Raw genomic sequence first — 23,894 nt, forward strand, 5'->3', positions numbered from 1 at the left:
AATTCCAGAAAGTTATAGCCGCTTACGCTATATATACGAAGCGCTGCACAACTGTTCCTGATTTCGTTTTGGCCGTTAATAGGCGTTTTGCACCTTTGGTGTTTGTTTTGACGTGAACGCTAGCTTGGGAGGCTCAGACCGAGAACTAAGCTGAGGAAAATACCGTTACAACACTGATCCTTCAGGTTGGTGGTTCGAACGGATACGGTGAATCTTTCCTAAAAATGTACTACTGTAGCAGTTTACCGTGGTCTTCGGTGGGCTTTTGAGTCTAAGGCTTTTATTGAGTACCCTACTCGTTCTCCAGTCTAGGTCTGGACGCCTTGACAGTAGTTCAGCTCTTGTACAACTATGAACGTTACAACTTAAAAATCTTCAAGTCATTAGTTGTCGTGTGGTATAACCAGTCAAGTCACCTTTCTTTGTGCATAGGTAGGTAGGTCAAGACATGCTACTGGTCGTGATGCTGATATCCGGAATGGGTGAGGCCTGAGTCCATTCACAGAAATATCGCCTTAAATGAAGGGCTAAACACTCTCGAAAACATTCCAGCTGGGCCTTATCAAATCGTCTTTCGGAAGTACCAAGTTAACGGGAGTTGAACGTGGATACCAGTCCGCCCTCAACAAACGGAAGTCCAGTGTACAATCTAATTCTTTCAGCTCAACAAATCACCTGATCCGGATGGTTTGTATCCCCCAGTTTTCAACGAACTACGCCACTCCCTTCGACTGACAACTACGGTCGTCCTTCTCAGCCTCAGAAATAATAGTAGGTCAGAAATAGAAGAGTCCCAAAAAACATGTCTATTGCTGTCGCCAGCGACTGAATCTGTGCGTGTCGCGGGTCGCTTACCATGGAAGCAACAACATGAAAATTGGAACCTATAGGGAACTGAGAAATATGGGAACTTGTTGTGGAACACAACCAAGCGCGGTCTGCATCATCATCATCATTGATAGTAGCACCCATGTTGACCAGTGGCGCTTTATTTCGCAAAATACAGGTGAAACAGAACTTGGATAACTGTTGAGCGGAACTGTTATTTTGCCTATTAAACCAAGAATCAACCTCGTCAGCTCACCTCCCAAAAAACATGCCTTCACAATTCAATGTTGTCGTTCTAAAAACAGTAGTCATCAATTTCCCGCAGGCGAGTAACCAATGGACCATTAACCCCATTCTAGATCAGGATATTTGCTCTTAGTGTTTCCGATCCAAATTTCTTATTGCTATTCTTAATCGATGCTCTGATGTTACGATATTATATGAACGATGGTTAACACGCATAGAATGTTATTGTGCCAGCTCTTCAACCTTGGTGGCCTCTATGAATGAATGTTCAAATCAAGAAAGTTGGAAATTAGAAGATGGTCTATATAAAAAGGATAATGCTTGCTTCGGAGCCTCAAACGTTTGTGTTCATGAATCGCCCGTGTACAGCGTATCAAGGCGAGGAAGCGGGTGGCAACTAGTTCTAAGGCTGTAATGCGGATCAGTCCCAAGTCACTCGGCTGCACCTGCTGATCGACCCAGGTTGCACCAACCGTTGTCATTAGCAACTAAGCATACCAAAACTACATGCCACTACGTACTCTTCTTCTTTCCGTTCCAGTCTTAATCTGCTTATATTACACTGATCGCAGCACGTACATCCCACATGAGCGAACCAACCTCTAAAACGAAATCTCAGCTTCGAGCTGAAAGACGTGCGATCCAGGTAACACGTTCATTGTTTTTAAAGTGGTTCATAGGAGGCTCAAAGGGCGGCAAAAGCTGCTGTCAAAAGTCACCCTGTAGGGTCAAAAAATGTGAGGCCCGAACCAACTGTTGGTGCAAAAGCAACACAGCTTCGGCTTCCGGATGTTCCAGATCTTGTGAGCTTTTCGTTTTCCTTCTCATTTATTACATTGTCAGACTCCAAGCTGTCAGACAGTCCAGAACGTCGATAAACTGGTTTCGTTGGCTGATCCTGCGCTGGACGTAAGAGAAGACAGCAAGTTCTCCCTGTTTACTGATTTATTTTATTAGTTGTTGAATCGCACACAAAACCACCAGTGGAAAAATATTTTCCTCATCTACCTGTCCGAAAACAAGAGTCAAATCGTGTGCACCTGCTTCGTCATTTGAAGGAACCAGACAAGCGCATAGACGTCTTGAGTGGACTTGGGTAAGTGAACTCACGACTCCCACAACCACATGTATACTAACCCTTTTGTTACGGCAGCGAAGTATCAGTGTTTAACACTGATGTTATGCTGTCGGTAATGATGATGATGGTCCTTGTACAACGACATCTGGAATTTGCCACTTGTGAAGCAGTCTGAGGAGACTGACCCTCTGATGTTTCATGCGTAAGAAAGTTCCCCCCGTGTAACCATGGAATTTTGTTTGTTAGATTAACTTTCACGTTTAGATCGCATAATCGTTCCACACTGGTGTCCCCTGGAAGCCGTTGCATGCTTTGTCGTCTGTTCCACCAGGTTGGGAAGTCAGTCGCCCATCCACCCTGCTTTCCTTGTTCTTGGTGTTGATCTGGACGAAGGTCGGATAAGAGGCGCAAATGAACGCTGTCTGCATTTCTTAAAAGCGTGCGAAACATTGGTTCGCGCCCAGAATCCACCATCATCCGGTGAACAGTCGGCCGCAAATGGCTCTTTCTTCGCACGGAGTTTCGGACCCACCCTGGAACGCCATGTTACCTTCCTTGATCATTGTCGTCCGCTGGCGGTCACTGTGCGAAATACCTACCAATACTTGAAGCATATTCTTAATCAGTTGGACTCCCTTGAGGATTGGGAAGCTGTGAGTAACTTTTATACCTTGTTGGTTCACTTCTTGTTCTTCCCATAGTTCGCATGCTGTCCTTCCGTGTTTTCATCTGGAGTTCCAGATATTATGTACCGTGTTATGGAATGCTAATTGGGACTTATTTCATTCAACTTTTCACCCATACGTTTGCAGTGTGGCTCGTCTCTCGTGCGTAGGTTTGTTTCCACTCGGTTTTTTACTATGTGGCTGAGGTTATTTTCCCCTGCCCCCTGTCTTGCCTTTAAACAGATGTTCTTTCGCTTTCGTGCGATTTTCTGCCATTTTGTTCACCATCCATGATCTACGTTTTTCTCTATATGGATAAGCGAACGAAACTATTGCTCCGAGTCGTATTACTCTTTGCTTATTTTAGCCTTACTTTTATCTCGGCTATCAGCCGCTGGATCAGATACTGGTGATCACTTAAGTTCGTATTTGATTTAGACGGTCCCATTGCTGTTTCTTTTGGCACTTTTTCATCACGTTCGCACCAGTGGGTCCCGGTTTTTAAGTGGGTTATTATCGCTCCCGTTCACGAACACACGTGTTCGTGGTTGTCACTTTTTATGACGCCGTTCATGCCATTGTTATATGTAGGTTCTCGCACGGAGATTTTTTTGTATCCGTCGACATGCTGTCCTCTTACTTTCGTCCTCAATCTGACCGTATGCATCAAACTGGTTGCTGGAAACGTTAACTATCCATAGTAATGACAACCTTATTGACCCTTGCATCGTCCCTGCGATCGTCTTTTTAGGCAGAAGAACTAGTGGAATTCAAAGCTACCCAGATTACTACCCGTTAGTCCTGAGTTGCCTTTTATTCTCGTAAAAGCCGCGGGGCACCCATGTCCCTAATGTAGGCTATAACAGGGTCAACCGTTTTTAGCGCACAGAAATGTTCGTTGAGTTTTCGTGAAGGTATCTATGGTCTCAAAAAGGCGCCTGATCAATTGGAAATATTTTATCTTTGGCCTTTTCCTAAGTCTTGGGAACCAAGAACTTTAAACTTTTATGTTATGCTCTACCTATCTGGGTTTAGAAAAAGCGTTCAATGCCTAGAACGGTTCTGTTTTCCCAGGCACACTATGTTAGATGCAGATATGATCAGTTTTCTCGACTCGCTTTCTCATTACAGTGTCGATCGCGGCTTCTGTCAGCCATAGACGAGTTTCGGGAAAACTGTATCTATCTAGCTGGCGTGGAAATTGCCGAACGTGCCAGCGCTTCTATACGACCAGGTGAATGTGTCTGCACTTTTGGTTACTCGTCAGTCGTGGCCCGCGTCCTTGAGCGAGCCTGGTATGGCTCTCAGAAGGTACGCGCGGCACGTCAAGACACTGTGGATAGCCTCGTTCCTAAACCCACTGGAACGGATTGCAAGCCCGTACTATTCAGTGTGATTGTAGTGGATAGCAGACCATATTTCGAAGGCAGGCGTATGTTGGCTCGGTTAACCAAAGCCGGTATACCCTGTGAATACACGCATATTGATGCACTTCCCTCACTGGTGCACAAGGTAAGCAATCTGATTTACACATTATGGTTGATTTAGTTTTCATCTCAATTGTACAAGCTGTTGAGTTGGGTTTCCCGTGCGTCGAGTTTGATTACGCGAGTGGTGTACGTTTGCCAGAACATACAGACGGAAATTCCGTTCCAATTCGATGGTTTATTTTTATCGAATTGTGCTGCTGTCTGATTCGAACCTAACGGTAATTCTGGTCAGTTCATCTCCGTCCGATATTCTCAGTAATCAGAGGCCATGTGATAGGTTCTTTGTGACCGTATTTCAACATGTAACCCTCAGAAAACAAAGCCATGTCGCTCGCGCGCATTCATGTTTCTCATATGCTGTTGAATTAGTGCTGCCGTCTTTTCAATCCGCTTTTCTGAAGGCATAATCATCATTCATAGAAATACCAGGAGAGGAAAGCAATCATTCCAGCGCTTTTATCATTCATTCCCATGTTGTTTTCAGCTGAAGCTTCGTCCCAAAATACACTAGTTTCCACTAGAGGGGTCACTTTCCAACTGACCCATGGGCTCTTGAGGTTTGCATAGAAATTGATGTCTTTCAGTATACCCCTTCCGAATCCCAAAGAAGATCGCTGTTACTGTTTCTGTGGGGCGAAACCTCTCAGCGATCACCGGGATGCAAAATGCGTGCACTAAACCTTTCCGTATTCTGACATCAGTGAGGTATGGGGTCGCTGACAGGGTCGTTCTCTAAAAGGTTAGGAGCCTCAGCATCCAGCAAGGTTATTGGTTTTCTCCTCACAGGTGAAGCTATGGAATCAGTGGCACCTACTAGAGATAAGTTGACTTCCTCAGGAAGACAGCCCAACTCAATTAAAATTGGGGTTCTCCCAGTAAGTGGAATACACTAAGCAGGACGAAGTGCCATGCTTTTTTGAGCCGGCTGACTCAGCCGCCTTAGTGCAAATGGAGTTTGACTCAGAAGGCTTTGTTCTCAGCCTTCGATTCATTCCATCTGACAGTGTACTCCTGCGTGAGTTGCACAAATGCCTGGCGGTCAGTTGTCCGTCTTGCCGTTTGCACTACCATTCGGCAAGCTGCCCACTTCACGTGGCCCCTGACGATAAGTTCCAAGCTATCCGTTTGGGCTGTCGAAATGCTGTTACCATCAGTCATTAGAATCAGCCCGCCAGTTGCTTTAATTGCTCTTAGTGAGTTGTCTGAAGTCGTCTAACCCAGTCCTTCCAGGCGGACAAACACTGAACTGTCAAATCGAGTAAACTTCTGCCGTATCCCCGTGTATTACTCGTTAACGGACATCCGTGAGAAATGTCGCCGCCTTGGCCTTTGTGAACGTTCAGGGTGAGGCTGGGGCAGACATGATCTCGAGATGCTTTCTTTTGCTCTCAGTGAACTGGTCTCACGGGCACGTTAACCTTGTCTGTAGAACGTCTAGGTTTGTCTTGCAAGTTTCATACCAGTCGATTTCGAAAACAGGGTCTTCGTCGTCTCAACACCAGGGAAAGACGTTCGGGTACAGCTATACCTTTTATAAAGTATGTTGGAATATAGATACAGACCAGTGGGGTAAAGCAAAGTCTGACTTCTAAAAAGGATAAGATTTCTTCCGGACTTTTTTACTCGCTTGATAAGCTATAGGATACGTTTATTGGCATTCAGATTGAACTACTCACAACTAGTGTCAGTAGCACCACGTTACTGGACAGCTCACACCAAATCAATGATTTCTTTACGTCTCGCGTTTTCAAATCCGCTTTGGAGGCGACACCCGGCATAAGGTAACGTTGTGTCAAAAATCGTTTTCACCTCTCAAGTTCTTCAGGTTTTCAATCTGGCTTTCTTGCACCACAGCCATCACACGGTTAAACTGTTTGGATAGACATGACCCATGAGCCTTTGGCAGAGTCCTCTCGGCAACGACTGATTATAAAGCGCATCCTTGTCCGATATAGTTCGTTCGGCTCGTCGCACTCGTAACTCAGTGCCACCGTTGTAACTTCATTCCATTCTACCGAGAACCAGTCAGGATGGTTCTGGTACTCGTTTGCATGCCTTCACTTCATATTGAGCAATTTCATGATAAGAACAGCGAAATTATCCACAGCTTTGACAGGCGCATTCAAAGAGTAACCATACCAATATGGGCAATAGCTTGCTTCGAATATAGCGGTTCTGAACCTAAATAAAGCAAGAAAGAGTTAGAAGGTGTGTTTACTAGAGGTGAAGTGAATTGAGCAGTAATCAGCGATATCCGGTACGTGCGTATTTCCGAGTGTCATTCTTTTGTTAGACCAGGTCGAAGAGTGGAACGAGTTGGTGAAGACCAGAAGACCAGAAGGGATCATCAAATAGGCAAACATCTCTGCATATATTCTTCAGGGCGTCAAGAGGATCAATCCTCTTGTCAAAGTATTATCCTGATCGGTCCCGTAGTCGTCTGTGGGGAGGAACCACCGCACTGCGCTTCCTTATCGCTCTTGTTGCAGCCGATAAACTTTGTATCTGGAGGTTGAATCGAGTATTGTCAATTGTTTGTCTTCAATATTAGGTATAGTATTGCCATTTTTACCATTATTATCAATATTGTATATCGTGTGCTTTTCCCATTTACAATTGCTTGTGTTCCTCAAAGCGGGGATAGATAAGTTCAACATGTGTAAGAATGATCTTGATTCATCCGTATTCCCTAGGAAGCGAAGCGAAGCTGTTTCGGTGCGCAGTTATGTCCTCTTCATATCACTTTCTATCCTGTATATTTGTAATGCACTACTCATAAAGTTGCTGAAAATCCATCGACAGCCCACGATCGGTTTCGCCCTTCTTGGGGCTCATCAGGTAGGCGCAGTCCCTGGGTTTCCGTCAACCTTATGTTCTACTTGAAACCAAATTGCACGAAATTGGTGAATATACACTCATCTGCAAACTAATTTGGTTCTTTCGAGAGACTCACCTAGAAACCAGCTGAATCTCTCGTTTCTATCCTGTTTTAATTTTTCTTTTTGCAGGTTTCCTTAGCTGTGGTCGGTGCACATGCCTTGTTAAATAACGGCTACGTTCTTGCGCGCATTGGTACTGCTCAAGTTGCCAACATTGTCGCATCAGTATCACACGCGCCCACATTGGTGTGCGCTGAGACGTACAAATTCTGGGAGCGAGCCCACTCAGATGCCTTCGAATACAATGAACTTGGGGACCCAGACGATATTTGGCGTGGTCCTCGCGGTGTGTCATCTGACCCTAATGAAGGCCTGCCAGGTTTAGGGCCTACGGGGCTGCCCACATTCTATACTGGCCCGAATCTGCTTGACTGGCGCTCTAATCCCAAACTGCGTTTGCTTCATCTCATGTACGACGTCTTACCACCGGAACTTGTGTCAGCTGTTGTAACAGAAAAGGGGACTCTGCCAACCACCTCGGTACCAGTAGTGCTTCGTGTAAAACAAGCAGCTTCCTATTCTCTTTAGTGTTTTCTCTGTGTGCCAAAATGTATATTTTTTGACATTATTCGCGTTTTAACTTTCTCTCAGCTCTCTGGACGTTTCTAAGCATGCTACTTGGGTTCAAAAGGAAACTGAAAGCCTAATGTCTTCCTATCTTCTTATCGTAGCTGCATATGGAAACACTTTTATTTCTGCTATGGACGTGCGAGGTACCTGATTACTGCTGTCCAATGCATGTCTTTATTTGATACTAAGTTTTCGCTGAGCTCCTTCAAGTTGTTTATATTAATGCGAAATAGCTCATATTGGATGCCTTACTTATCCAAGCACGGAGATGTTCAGAGTGATCTGGAATTGGGGTTGTTAACTTGCTGCACAGGGCCTTCCCAGCCCAACCTGGTGTATTATCATTTCCTATAATTCTAGCACATTCGTGCTATCTCATATCATGCAATATATGTTCGCGGTATGTTTTCTGAAGTATTCCCAGTGCGATTCCCAGTTATGCACATTTTGATGCTTAAGTAGAGCGTAAATTTGACGGAACTTCGGAGACTGCGCCTAACTGAAGACCAACGAGAAGGGCGAAACCGGTGGTAAGCTGTCGTGGGGTTTTCAGCAACCTTATGAATAGTGTGTACTGTCAAGAAGATTTGGGGTTCTTTCAAATACGATTTGCTCTATTGTTTTGATAACTTTCTCGGAAATATTTAAGCTGCAGTCTAGTATGGTGTGAGTGGTACGGTCAACGTAGCGAAAGCTAGCAGATTAACGCTGCTATTCACAAGATTTTGTGACGTAGTCCTCAGTGGTGCGGGATTTCCAACCATTGCAGTCACGAATTAGACGTGATTACCCGTACTTCTTGTATACCAACTTGGTGCTGTACTCATCGAGTGGAATTCGTATGCTCAATGAAGCCTCGAGCTACAGCAACTGGTCCGGTACATCACCATTTATTTCCACTGGGAACAGAAAAACTCGCCGATTTTGAACGGGCACTCTGTAGTTTGCCATACGCTCCCCACGGAATTATGATATCACTCGTGTTTTTCACGGTATCGGTAGTACTGGTTGGTTGAGTGCTGTTATTTCTGGCCATCAGCATCATAGACAACAATACCCCAGTATTAGGTACCGATGGTTATCTGTCATTCATGAGGGAAGAATATATAAGTGAAAAGAATGAGGGAAGGGATGGGAATCTAGTGCAAACAAGATGGAGAACAGGGTGCTTACATCTTGGAACGGTAACGAGATAAGAGATCTAGACTTCATGTCGAAGTGAAACGCCGTCAGTAGGATTCATTCAAGATTTTTTTTTCGAACGGCATCCAAAGAGCTTAGCGTAAAACGATGAATAAACTCTAGCTAGGTAGTCCGAACAAGAAGTGATGGTATGCTAGCCCCTGATCGATTGTGTCCTATTGAAATACGTGCAAGGAAAATCATGTGAATTCCAGCGTGTAGGCACGAGGCTTCCGCAGCACTCAGTTTGCTAGTAGCCGCCTTCATTCCGCGTTACCAAGTCGCGGTCTGCCTCCAATCAGCATTCCAACAACAAGAGTTTGGAATAAAAAGAACTGCTTCATCTGTTAAGCGATGATTGGGCACGCGTAGTACACGCCCCAGCCACAATAACATGGCGGGTTTTATTTACTCCTATGGTAATTGTGATTCATCGGCAGGTGTCCACTTACGTGCCACTCCATTACAAAAAGGCCCGATCGGAGGGACCAGGTTTCACAGCCATAGAACAAGACTTCTTTTGTGGCCGCCCTGGGAACTTGACACAATGGATTCAGTGAAATCTGTTTTTGCCGCCATGAGTGAGCAGATTTTGTTTACGCCTTGATAATGCATACATTCACGATGTGGTTGCTGCTTACGCGACTACCTAGATGTGTAGGCCGATCAAACTCCGATTGAATACAAAACAACCGCAAAAATATAAGGCCCAGGTGTGTCGTTCAGAATTGTCGAAACGGTGTACTCCTACCACTCTGTCTTAAAGCATCTACACAACACTTATGCATGCTTTAAGAAAATGTCCCTTTAAAATCTTTACCAACGCTTTCCCATTACTGAATGAGTGTTGAATCATTCAGCTTTAACACCCTTTCGGTGTCTAGCTGCCATGTCACCCGAAACTTGCCCAAGTGCTGGGATACTGCCAAGTTGCCCAAGCCTAGACAGGGGAAGTCGAGAAGTAGAGGTCGGGTTCAAACCAGGGACCTTCCGATCAGTAGATTCGCGCTCTAACCTAACCAATTATCTCGCCGTTTTCCAATTATTACTCAGTCGTGTCCAAAAACTTCGTTAGCGAGTCATAAATCTTAGCAGTCCTGTGTGCTTGGCGTGCGTGTATATGTAAGGTGTCCTCAGGAGGACTGAAATTCTGACGCTCCCGTGGCGTGGTGAAATGAAACAGTACGTATCTCATTTTGAGGTAGAATCTGTATGTCACCGCGATATCTCGTAAAACCACCACTATCTCGTGTCTCTCTCCNTCCTGGACAGCAGGAATCCAACAAGAATATTATGTATCGGACTCGGGTATCATCCAGTATTGCTGGTACATCATTAACTTTGACAGTTGAGAAGGCGCCGCATGTCGACACAAAACGCAGTTTTTCGAGAAGCGGATCTTCCCTGTATGTGTATCGTAACAGTGATAATTCTACACATTTGACCCGTCCAAATTTGAATTTTTCACACAATAACATACAACATTGTTGTTTCCACTAGCCTCCGATCGTTCTTAGCGGTGTTGAATCCTAGAAGGCGTGATATACACTATCCCTTCGCACTTCCAGGAATGATACGTTTTTGATATTTTGCCGAAGGGTTCTGACAGATGTTCGGGAATAAAAGCTTGCTGTCGGCTCTGGTGCACTGGAAGTTGCAGTTTAATGGGACTTATTGTGATGCATCCTTTTCTTCCTCGAAAGCGCCGACGGGAAATAGTTTTTGGCGCCTCTGGTTCGTTTCGGTCGCCCTGCGGAGTTCTAGTACCAAGTTGGATTTCCTCGAATGTTTATGTTTCTTTTCCTTCATTTTTTTTCCTTCAAACCGCCGAATCCATCGCGAAATGTTCGAAAAAAAATCACAAACGCGAGGCTTATTAAGTTAATAAGCACAAACGTTTTCTTTCCTCAATGTTAACTGGGCATTCACCTTGCTGCTCAGCTTCTATTCTGACCATCAAATTGCTTGTCATATCCTCGAACAAATCGTTCGTGATTGAAAGTGCTATTTCGTATAGGCCACACGGTTTACAGTCGAACAATGGAATCGAACTGCTCAACTTTATACTTGCTTTCATCTCAAACGCGGTTTTCTGAGCGCTATGTTACCATCACTACCATACACGACCACTTTTACGGCGTAAGCGCACCTGAAACAAGCTTTATAGTTTTGCCTTGCTGAGGCGCAGTTATCAACTCAAACGGGTAATTTTCGGTGGCCTGTTCACATTATTTCCCAGTTTTTCCAATATATTCCACGTTTCGAATGTTTCTTCTGGACTGCGCTGTGGTGGTGATGATGCCGAGGAAAGACTAATGGGAGATAAGACATGTCAAATTGTGCGAGCAAGAATGAGGATAACAGCAACAAGCCCAAGCATTTGGGGGAGGGAGGTTGTAGGTGTGTTTTAAAGATGAAACGGTATGGCCTGAAATGTGTGGACAGATGGTCAGAGTTTTATTTGCCAAGGTAGATAGTAGGTAGTGGGTTAGTTTACTCCAGAACAGGAGAGGACGTTTATGTCCATGTGTGACCTCCTGGGACTGTCTGTGAGGCATCAGAGCATGATTGCATCTGTTGTATCGTGCTCAGGTGGTCTATTATTCCTAACCTTGTACAGTTGATGAACGCCTATTGCTGGCTTACGACACAGCTTGTACATGATTATACCTGGGAGGTCGTGTTTGTTCAAGTTTCTGACTAGGTTAATCAGCTCTACAAGGACATTATTTGGGCGGGCAAAGCTTGCCATTGTTGTACGACCCGCCGCGATTTTTCATCGAGTTGGTTTGTTTGTTTTAGCCATGAGTATGCCCTAAACTAATTGTTCGCAGCTCTCTTGGCTATGAATGGAAATGTACCGCCGCTAGTAATATAGGAAGAATAGTGTGATGGAAGGTTGTGGCTTCATCAAAATGTTGTGCGTCGAAGCTTTGATTAGCTCCTCACTAATTTTACTTCGATCCAGAGGTTATCCCGGTTTTATCCAAAGCCGAATGAGTTTGCTATGGGGAGGATTAAAGCGAAAGCTCACAATATACCTGTCAGCCTGCCACCTGAGGCAAAGGCAGGAAATAGGCCTTCCACATTCATGAAAATGACATTTGACCCGAAGGGTTAAGCGTTGCACCAGTTCACTGAAACTTAGGTGGAAAATGTGCACGTTAAATAAACATTGGAGGACACTTGATGAATACCATCAATTTTCCGTGAACTTGAATTTATTTGTTACGAATATAGTATTGAACAGTCTAGTCGTTCGATCTCTGAACAATTAAGCAATACTCAGCTAACAGACGATGTGATTTCACCGCTACCCTCCAAATCAGACAGCTGTCGTTTGTGCCCTAACTCGAGAGAAGGCATACCAGCATGAATGAGAGACAAAGTTTAGCCTGTCTTACGCAGACTTTCTTGGTGGGGATACCGCTTCTTCTCGGATATCTTTTTCAAGAAAAAAATCATGCCATGAATGGTGGAGAGAAAGGCGATCAAATGAGGATGGAAGTAATGCTCGTTTATTCACCATGCCGAAAGAAGTTGAAGCAGCTCGGTAAGGTTGCAGGTCATGGGTATGTCGCTTACTTTGTTCGCTTGATTTGTGGAGAAGTTTGACAAACAAAATAACCAAGCTGATTCCTTTGTAAGACTAGCGTTCATTGGATGTGCCGATTTAACTACCCGCCTTGGTGTAACTAAATAGCTAATCGATAAATCATATCCTGCTATCTTAATTTCTTTTCAGTGATAGCTGTTAAGGTCCCCAACGTTACTCAGTTATACGATGTTTGGTACTACAAATTGTCAACTCCTAAAGCTTGGAAGTGCGCCGAAGTTTCCCACCTGTCTTTATCACTTTGGGCAATTCATATACGAACTTTATCTTAATGAACTTATGTGTACCAGAACTCTGAATGGCTTCAATCCTACAGACTTCACTCTCCTTTTTCCGAAGCTTTTATGAACCGGTAGGCTTCGATTGATTCTTTTCAACGAGGATGCAAATGGAGTATTAACCTTACCGCGCTTGAACAAGAAGTGCAATTTTAGGTAGATGTCAACCATGTACCTCAGTCCCTCTGCAATATTTCTGTTGCCCTCCGAGAGGAGCAGCTTTCAGAAGAGACCATTTTGGTTGGTTCCTTGAGGTGATCTATATACGGAGTGGGCTGTGTTCACGTCAATCAGGCTGCAGCTGATGTACACGTCAGGTGGCAGGGGTACTCACGTCTGGCTGTGGGAGAGGCACGTGTTATATAAATCGAATTGAATGCAAACACATGATGGGTCTGTCGTCACTCACAGGGCGATACCAATCAACAGAAAGATCAGCTAGCAACGCTGGACACGTGTTTGCAGACCACTTGGATCCAGTAACATATGAGCGGTAGGGATGTTCAGACACACTTGATGAGTACTGGTGAGTGGCGAGGATGACCAGCCCCACGTTAAGTACTGGTGAGTGGCGAGGATGACCAACCCCACGTTCCCCAGTTCATGTGGATATTTCTCGAGTGGCCTGTATCATCATGCTAACAAATGCCCCTTTATATCGGCAAGTAATTAGCCCATGTCGGTGCTTGAGATTGTGTAGGCGTGCGAACGTTTCATCCAAGTGGCCTCCTGTTCACTTCGGTTTCTTTGTTCTGCTGAGTGATCGTTTCAAGCGAAGTGGTTCAATTTGTGGAACGAATGGGCGATTTTAGTCAGAATAAGGGGAAATTAAAATTTGATGTATCGTCTTAGCCACATAAGTATGCATTTCCCACAAATATTATGAGTTTTGATTCTGATTTCTTTTCGGGCAAGTTTGGGAATAAATTTGAAACGACACGTTTGTTTGGACCAATAGAAACGGTCTTTATTGCCTATTTTTATGCATGTTTTCTGAACCTTAATTACTGGAGTGAGCAGGTGTATTCGTCTTGGTTACAAAAAATTAGGTGGGTGTTCTTGGTATTGGTATGGAGACATCGAGCTTCCAGCGTTCTCACTGTAGAAAGAATGGTCTTGCCTATCCTCCAAATTACGTTTTTCACAGGGACATGTCTAAGGGACTAAATCTGAGAACAACCGTTTGCTCATATGGACGAGCCATATTTCTGTGGATTTCGAACTCCACGAGACTTGCATAGCTTGGTTGGGGTGGGTACGTATGCTGCATTGTCCTATTTGATGTCGGGGCGTGAGATAACCCCTCAGGTAACCTACTAGAGTGACATCTCTCAATGGCTTTCACACTGAGTTTGAAGTGAGCTTACATGTGCATTCACATAGACTTTATTTCAAGGAACGTCGCATCCTTTGCATGCATCAGAGCGACCAAATCGGGTAAGGGAACGGAGAGTTTGGAATATACAAAACGTACTGGTACATACCGTAACTTTTCTGGATGCACGATCATTTGTGTGCCTTTCCAAGTTGAGTGGTCAACTATTTTGCATCTTAAGACGTTACCTTCAAGGTTGATTTAGTGTTGAATCTGAGACTAGTAAAATTGTACTCCTAGATGTGAAAATTTCAATGGGAGTAAATTGGCCGTTTCCTAAGATTGCGTTGCATAACCCCAGCAAATTGGGAATGTGCCTGGACTTGAGGGATTTTTGTTACTTGTATGGTTATTCAATGGAGTAAGTCAATTATGCCTCCCGAACACTTTCGGATATGAGAGGAAACACGCACTTGTATACCTTAAGAAGTATTTGATCTTCATCTTGCGTAAGCTTCGAATGCTTTCTGCACCTAAAGTTATTTGTCCTACTGGGATTGTGAGATGTGTTCAAACCTATCCATCGTCGTCTAGAATACATGGACCATTGTGTTGACTGTTCACTATACGTGGTCTAGCAAACTGAAGCAATAGCGCCTTCGTTTGCAAAGTCTACCTTACTTGTCGTTCCCAAATTACATGTACTTATGTTACTCTACTTGCGAAAGGAAGCGCGTGAATGAAACGGAAGGGCAACCAGCACTAAGGACTTCAGATAGTCTGTCAAAGCTTTTCCAAACTATTGATAAGGTGCAATGAACCCTGATAACGAAGTAACGAAATTGCGGTAACACACCTAACTCCCTTGCTGAGCACAGCTGATCATCATTAGACCTCTTAAGCCTCGTGTAAACCTCGTTTATCCGGAGCAATACGATGCTGAGTACGGTAGGGCGATGTCTTACCCTAAAACGACTCTGCCATGTTTCTTCATCCTGTTTTCAATTACTTAACTTTGTTGTGCTTCGGAGTTGGTACATTTCATTTTTCCAGTGACCGTCTTCATTATTGCTTTGCGGACCCTTCACAAAGCATTCAAATAAGTTTCACCGATCTGTAAAAGATGTCTCAAACATCACTCCTGTGAAATGATCGGCAAAATATCGATGTGTTGCGACAGGTTAGCTCCCACGACTCACTAGTAAGTGAGTTGAAGAGCGATACATAGCTCTGCAGACAAGTTACAACAAGCTGAAGCTATTATATGGGCCAGGGATGATACACAAGGTTAAGTTCTGTTAGGAGTAAACCTGTGAGGGCCCGAACAAAATGACTTGGATAAGTAAGTGATAAAACAAGATTGTTCACTGTGCACAAAAGACTGATTGTCAAATTGGAGTAAGGACGACAGGAGTTGGCGAACTCCATGTATACTTTGGCAAGACTGCGAACGTCATTGGGTGATGGTGACACTTTGAAAAACCGATCCATCCACTTCAATGAAAAGTGAAAAGGATTATATAAGTGCCACTAAAAGTTACTTGGTTCGCAGGCACGCTGTCCATGGACTCACCAAAACGCAGTTTTTTACGCGTGTATCGCGCCACGTATCGTTCACCGGTAAGCAATGTAACTCGAATCCTTCTGTTATTGAACTCACCGCTCTGCAACTACTCGACCGGAAGCAGACAAAATTTCGTTTCAGGGGATAGGTATCTGTCATTACTCCGTCGATGCTAACAAATAAGCCATTCTTGTCTTCTCCAGCCTGAGCATTGCGGGTTGTGTGCACGCACGCATACGCACACCCGTGCATATGTTCATACATAAACCTTTCATTCCTCTCTACAGGTAGTCAGTTGTCTGTCCCGTAGCAGGTGGCTAATGATCCGTGTAATTTCTGCCTATCGAATGGGCAAGGTAACAGAAGGGTAGACTTCCGGTAATTTACTCCATTTGTCAACAGTATACCAAAGTGCTCTCCATTTAGTTTTACAGGTTTGCCCTACTCGGCCAGTCTAGTGAATAGGGTTTTTAATATATCTTTGGACGAGAAGGGTAGGAAATAATCAGAATCCCGAGAATTGCATCCGATGAATTGAAGTTTGCTGGGATTTATTCGCTTTGAGCTTCGTTGCTAGGATGATTAAAAACGTCCTATTCGCCGGTGTTTAATCGATGGCTTTCGCCGAGGTGAGTTTTTGTTGCAGCGTATCGGGTAAAAAAGAAGAACTCGTGCCAGTTACGATACAGAACAACGCATGACGTTGGTCAACTAAATTCTGCTGACAGCGATCAAACGTAGCCCATGCAGTATTGCCCTTATTATCCTCACCTAGTGGCTACGGATATCAGCCGTAATCCGGCACAATCCCTCCCCTAACAGTTGGTTATAATCTTGTATTGAATCGAAAAGGTAGTGAAAATTCCAGGTCTACTGCTAGACCTCTTATGCAGTCCCAATCTGAAGCGTTTGAGGTACTACTCTAACAATGGTGGTTTACAGAGACTTCGTGCCATCAGATAAAACAATGGGTGCATTGCACTGCATCACTTCTTGTCACCTTGTCTAAGAATAATCCACCCTTGGAATAAGGAAGATTAAACTAGCCTTTTCCAACTGAGAACGGCTATAACTTTTACAGGACAGCATTTTGTACCCTAGAGAGGTAGGACAAACCGGTATGCTGAAATGCTTCTCAGCCACCCGATTACCGAGAGTCGATGTCAGGCGTCTAGCATTTGACATTCGTCATTCCAAGACCCTGCAAGAAACTGGTGGGGATGTCTAGCACAAATGAGTCAAACTAAATGTCTTTCTTTTAATGGGATAACCTGACACTTGATGAACGATTTGGTGATGCTCAATAGATAATAGTGGCTTGGTCCCGTCCAAAATCCTGAGGTTCGCGGAGCTTTTCCGAGAAGAGGGTGCCCTCAGTTCATATATCTAAGAACCAACATGGTGCAACAGCGGTTCACGCAGATGCGGCATTTAACAGATATGACTGGAATGTGAGTCCTAAGATTAAGGATAGAGTAGGATGTTTTTAGAGAAAAAGTTCGCCTGTATCTCGTCCCAGTGGAAATATCGCTACTTATATGTGTATTGTACTTGAACCCATGATTAGAAATCAGGGGTGAATCAAACCTGTATCTTGCTTGGTTTAAGGGCTGTGTATAGGCAAGGAAAACTACTTATGGGCTGCTAGTATGATTATTATCATTGTGAAGCAATATGCTAGTTGTTCGAAAGGGATGATGAGAATAACGTCGATGAGTTACAATGTGGCGTCAATTCGTATCCCAAAGTGCAGTAGGATCACGTTCGCCTGATTCATTTAGAGCTAAATTGCAAAGGAAAAGTTACTTTTCAGGTTCTAAGGTAGTTTCGCAAAGTAAAACTGAAACGTCTTTGGGTACATTTTTGTCCACTTTAGTTGATTTAAACAAAAAGATAAGCCTTAAGCATTTACGTTGGAAAATGAGAAGCAGCAAGACAATTTCGCGCAGTGGTAGATAAGACGGTAGTATTCGCCAGACGGAGTGTAAGAATTTAGTAGGTACAAATGAAAATGAATCTAGAGCGTCTTGCCGTATTCGATGAGTTGGACACCCAGACTGATGCCCCGGCCCAGTTGGTATAAAATTAAACTTAATTGCCAGTTGAATGCTACCAGGATGTTTGAGTCAAGTCAGGGGGACGAATAAGCTCTGCACTTATAGGGTTAGGCACAAACCTCTAGTAACAAGAGTACTCGTTGGGTAAGCACCCTACGCGACAAGCTGCCACACAGCTTCCTCCCCATGTCAGCCTCATTTAAGATTACGATCCCCAGGAGGCTTTAATTCTGCTCATCGGTTGCATAAACTCATGAATCGAAATACTGGTTCTTTGTTGAGGGATTCGCTTCAATAAGGTTCGTTACCATTACCTTTCGGGAGACAAATGTCACGCATACTCGCCTCAAAATCTGTACTTCGCATTGCTAAAGCCTTCGCAAGTGAACTCCGACATTGTCTTAGAATTTTTTCAAATATATTCCTTGGATTCGGTTCTAGCCGTCCCCCCCGATAAACTCTTCTGAATAAAGACAACGTTGTCACTGAGTACAATAAGCAGGAAATTCAGGCAATCCCGCTCTTTCTATCCCAAGTATGGAAGCATAATATGGAAGTAATAAGTTAAATAATGATAAGTAATAATAATACTAAATAATAGTAATAATAATAATAGTAATAATAATAAGTAATAAGTATAATATGGAATCTTTAGAGTCAAAACAGCGTGGTGAAGCAGAATGCTATAATCCAACCATCCGGTTGCGTGGGTAAACTTTTCCAAGGATTCTCACACGTCTTTGCTGAAAACGGGAAACGTGATATTGTTCTCTATGATAGTTTCTTCTTGCATCAACGTTACGAGACGATTGCATCCGGCTCGCAATGTGGTTCTTCATCAATTATCGCCGTACCGGGTTATATAGTAGCAAGACCTGGAATCAGAAGTAGATGGCGATTTTTGCTTTCAAAACTCTCAGTTATATGGCTAGAAATCCTCTGTACTGGACAAAAATGCGACCTGGTGTTCTGGGGTAGAGAACGTTTGCTTTCCTGAACCACGGAATGCACACAGGTAACCTGAAGCACGGAAGTTAAGTTATTTGTAATCCATATGAAAGCAGCTTTTGAGAAGCCGTGAATTGTAGTATAGTTGCATAGGATGCACCCACCCACGGTGCTAGTGAGAGATAGGGAAGCAACGAAACTGTTATACTGAGTTGCTTAGTGAGGAAGTGAACAACTGATTCCCGAGGGTAGGCAAAAGAACGTACTCCTTGAGAGTCCAACGGGAGAATAGTTCACTACGAATAGCCCGTTATCTGGCTACAAAAACCGCAACGCCAGAAAAGACCGGGCTACCACATTTCAATACTGATATAATATCATCTACTGCCTTTTCAACGTAGTGTAGCAAGAGTGGTTGAAAAGTTGAGGATCAATCCGTCTATATCTTCATTATCGGTCGGAGGGAATAATGAGGCAGTATCTGCGCTGTATATTCAGACAACTAACATTTTAAACAAGAGATCCACTTAAAATTCGTTTGAATCTCTTGTCTACGCCCATTTACTAGGCAAATAAATAGAAAAGCGGTAGTCAATTAATTTCATGTAATGGACGAAATGAAATTCGTCGCGTTAGATAGGCATGTATGACAATTTTATTTAGAAAACTCCTCAAAGCATCTTATTAGTTAGTCAGTCAGCTTGAATAACTGCACGGTGGATGAGAAACTGCTTTGGACATTTCTGAACACGAGCTTCGGGATGTCTGTGGCAGTTTCTTTGGGGTAAATGTGCACCCCATAGGTTCTTGACCCTTATTAAGGCGCTGTACGCCAACTCCTGCGGATATGCGAAGGTCAACGGGAAGCTCTCACCTGAGGCAAGGCTGTCCTCTGTCACCTTTCTAATTCCACTTTTCAGTAATACAATTACGGAACAGTCAATCCCAGCCTTTCATGTCCGTGGAGTCGAAATGCTCCCAGGGCAATCGCTTACAATTATGGAGTACGTGGACGAGGGCGCTATTCTTGGGCATGGTACCATCGTAATGCAGGGGATAGTACATTAGCTAAATAATTTTGCCTTGTGGATTGGCATGCAATATAGACCTGCAAAATGCAATGTGTTGCGGTAAGACGGGGTGGACTCGAACCCTAGCCTCATGCTTCCGGATGAACCGATTGAAATAGTTGGTACATTTGTCTACCTGGGCAGCTGTATCAGTTCATTAGGACTGGGAAAGCCGTAGCAGTTTTCGTGAACCTTTGTTACTTGTGGCACAGCTATGACATTAGCTCATCCGTCAATGGTCGAGCTTAAAATCTTGCAGTGTGATGCATACTGTTATACCGACTGGAAACCTGGCAGCTGCGCGCCGAGGACTTGAAGACTTTCAGTGTTTGACTATCTCGATGACATCGTCCAAAGCTGAGGGTACGTCGGATCAATAACGCTGAAGTACATCGAAAAGTTTTCAGAATTAGCTCGGCCAAGGCAGTTGAAATGACCCCACTCCGTGGGTTGCGCTGGTTTGGTCACATGCTCCGTACTCCAGTTAACCGACTTTCTCCGAGGGTTCCTTATACAACCACGCGAAGGATGGAAACGAGCTAGGGTAGGTCAAACAATGACCTACCAGCTATGTATGAAAGCCACTGCTAGCTAACACAGTTCAGCTGGTCATTGCCCTCTCTCTGGACACCTCACTGGTTAGGGATACTATCAGAAATGGTTGGTCGTGCCCTCAGTGGCGCTCATGCATCCAAACTGTTGCTTTCAACGCATAGCTTCCCTCCGGTTTTTCCGATGAAAAGTCAACTGACATCCCTGTATTTATACACCAATTATATCAACTAATGCTTCCAATGTATTTCTATCTACCCCACCTTCCCAGTGGTGATGATGATGATGATCTTGATGATGACGGTGTTAATAACTAGAATATTCTTTCGGTTCGACATTTCAGAGGCGATCCAGAAGCAGCTTTAATTCTTAGGCAGTGTCTGACAGTGAGGGAATCCGGAGATCACGAAATCTAGTAGAAAACGACCGAGATCAAGAATCTGGATGGATCGTGCTGTTCCTCTGATCAAGTCAGCACTTCATTCTTAGGCATGACTGAACGTTGGGAGAGACCTGCAAAAACAATCAGTTTCTCTGGAAAAAGACCGTAGCAGTTAATTTTGTTTTTACAGGTATGCTGTTACGAATCTACTCATTCAATCGCCTCCTCGGGACGGACAACTTTGGTTAGGTTCAGACTGCAGTCAGTGTATCAACATTTGTCCTTGTTGATTGACTCTATCCAGTGCTGAATGAACTGAGATACGCCATGGAACTTGAGCGCTACGCCATCGGATTTCAAATGCTTTATCTTTCTGTGACTAATATTAACATCCGCCAGAGTATTCTGATATACCGTTTGTGGTCTGCGCAACTAAACCAAATCACAACCTGGGCGGTCTTTTTCACGTGTACCTAGTTGTCGCGAAGCCTGAGGGCATGTAAATCAAAGCACACGGCAAATTCCATCGTGGAAGTGGCATTATGTGTGGCCGTTTGTCTGCGTGCTTTTTAGGTGGGTTGAAGAAAAAGTTCATCCCTCCCCCCTCCGTTACAAAAATGTCCGTCCTCCTGAGAATGCCATCTTGGCACATCTACCGTTCAGCTGCTCAAAACGTTGTGGTTTATCCTTGCGAAATCATGTAGAAGACGTTTCCAGATTGCTTGTTAATCTCCTGTTGTGCTAAATCCCAGCAGATTGCGTTTTCGTAATGACAGTTTTCGGCCGGCTTTCGGTATATGTGGCGTGCACACAGGCGCATTGAGGTTCGCGGTTGACCAACCGTCCCTACACACGTGCTCACCAGGGGCGTATATCATCGCTCAGAACTGGTAGGGTGGTGAGTCTTGCTTAAAGTTGGATTAGCGCGAACGACGTCTGCGGATTGAGGTAACTCAAGCTAAAATTATGCTATTTAAAACAGGTGTCTGAAGCGATCGGTGGGGGACGGGCAGGATTTCAGCCAGAAAAGCTCTGGTTTTACCAGAAAATGGCACCGAATGGATTGTCTGTCTTAAAGAAAGCATCTGACTGGAATAGGCGATATGGACACAAATGAGAGATCGCGTGCAATGTCAGTTTGTAACTTGATGGTGCTTTAAAGAAGACAATACTAAATTGGACTTTATGAAAATCAGTGACGTGAGCAATATCCTGGCCGTTGATTTGTTCACTGAGCTAGGCTCTTTGGATTTCAAACGTTTTACCACCACGAGTGAATCTTGAGTGAATTGCGAGTGGATTATTATCCTAGCTGTAAACTGATCGACAATATTTTGAAGTTGGTCAGGTTGTCCTCCATGGAGATAAATTTTCTTTTTTCAATAGCGAGTTAGGAAAGTGAGCTGTTTGGTAACTGAGAGTGTCTGTTTGTAGAATCGATAATGTGTTAGTAGGCATGTACTAGTTAACAGGCATTCGTCGTCGTAGGATTTTTGTCAGCAAAGCCATCGCTTATTCAAAAGCTTTTAAAACCGCAGGCCCAAGAATTCAATTACTTCATAGATTTCAGCATTACAACAACCTTTTTAAATAGTAAAACTATAGATCCATAAAAGTCATTATTTTGAGTTGGGAATCCCTTTTAAGTCTTCGTTGTGGTGAGTGTATGAGACGTATCTCATAGCTAATGCTTATTTTTTAAATATCTTTGAGAAGACTTATACACTAATTTATATTAGAGTTTGGTTTTGCTGGGGGGGATTCATCTGGAACCCAGCTGAATCCCTCGTTCATGGAGTTCCACTCATTCAGCTGCAAGAGGAACGAAATCGGTCATGGGCTATCGAAAATTTTTCAGCAACCTTACGAGTAGTGCGTTATGTTTGCTCACTGAGAATAGTTTTTTACTCTGCCATACAATTCTCTTCTATAGGCTCTACAACGATAGAAAAGCCAAGGATATATACCAATAATGAGCGCTAATAATAGTGAAGCTCTTTCAAACTTTGATGTGGACCAGTGATAAAATAACAATACAATAATTTCGCCAGGACAGGTAGAAGAGTTTTTAGACTAAATTGACGTGAACGTGAATTCTACGAGTATCGGGAAAACTTACAGTTAGTAACATTCGTCACCAAATGAAGGGGAAATCCTCACCGGGATCCATCACAGATCCTCCATAACACTGTGGATGTAATACACTACTCATAACGTTGCTGAAAGCTCCTCAACAGCCCACGACAACCTTGTGAGTAGTATTTTGCGTCTATACAATGTATCGCGATATACTGAATATTTTGCCTGGTGCAGCATATTCACTTCCTTAAAACATCATGAACGGGAATATCAGCTGGGTTCCAGTTGATTTACTCGTCAAAACCAAACTGGAACGCAAATGAGCGTATTTCGCTTTCTTATCATACCGGAACCGCTTCCGCGACACAATGACACGACTGAATGGTCGAGGTGGCCCGCTCGACAGCTGTATGGCTTGCAGTGTGTGAGCAACTGGCTGAATACGACAGATCAGTGTTGAGACCAATAACTTCCAGTGCATTTTGATTTGGAACAAATCTACGAGTGTTATCGTACCTTACCTTTATCCCTTACGTTGCGCTTGCCAATCAACCCACCCACTACTTTACGCTGACTACATTCACATCAGCTTGGGCAGATATATCAAACGCCCGCTTCAGTGCATTGTGTCGCTGCTAGCTTAGCTAGTTGAGGCGAGTAGTCCGTGAAGCCGTCCTGGCACTGTTTGTCAAGATTACCTTCGTTTGCTCAATGGTACTTGCAGGATATTTTGAAAAGTACTGGCAGGATGTTACGCATTTTTGGATGGTGTTCATGCTATTAACCACCAGCAATGCATTACAATAGTCAGTGGAACGAAGCGCACCTGCAAGAAGAGAGACGTGCACCTACCTGTAAGCTGTCACCTGCTGTGTCACCTGTGCCGACCAACATAACGCGACTATCTGAACTTGAGGCATTGGCAGCAAGAGTCCTTTCATCTGCTTCTTGTCTTGGGAGTAAGTTGCTTTGTCTTTTTATGGTACCGACGATCTGTTCGTACTTATCAGATATACTTCGAAAGCGACACCCACA

The 23,894-nt window shown here is 43.9% G+C and overlaps 1 protein-coding gene across 1 annotated transcript; it reads left to right on the forward strand.

The window, feature by feature from the left end:
• Positions 1–1,636: 1,636 nt before the first annotated feature.
• Positions 1,637–8,221, forward strand: T265_00277 (hypothetical protein; the record flags this gene model as incomplete). The annotated part of the gene is made up of 4 exons (XM_009163985.1): positions 1,637–2,170; positions 2,484–2,805; positions 3,949–4,329; positions 7,316–8,221. 2 exons carry the CDS (start codon positions 4,252–4,254, stop codon positions 7,772–7,774), a joined length of 537 nt encoding a protein of 178 aa, XP_009162249.1.
• Positions 8,222–23,894: the final 15,673 nt, after the last annotated feature.

Source organism: Opisthorchis viverrini, assembly GCF_000715545.1.
Source record: "Opisthorchis viverrini unplaced genomic scaffold opera_v5_2, whole genome shotgun sequence".
Lineage (NCBI taxonomy): Eukaryota > Metazoa > Platyhelminthes > Trematoda > Opisthorchiida > Opisthorchiidae > Opisthorchis > Opisthorchis viverrini.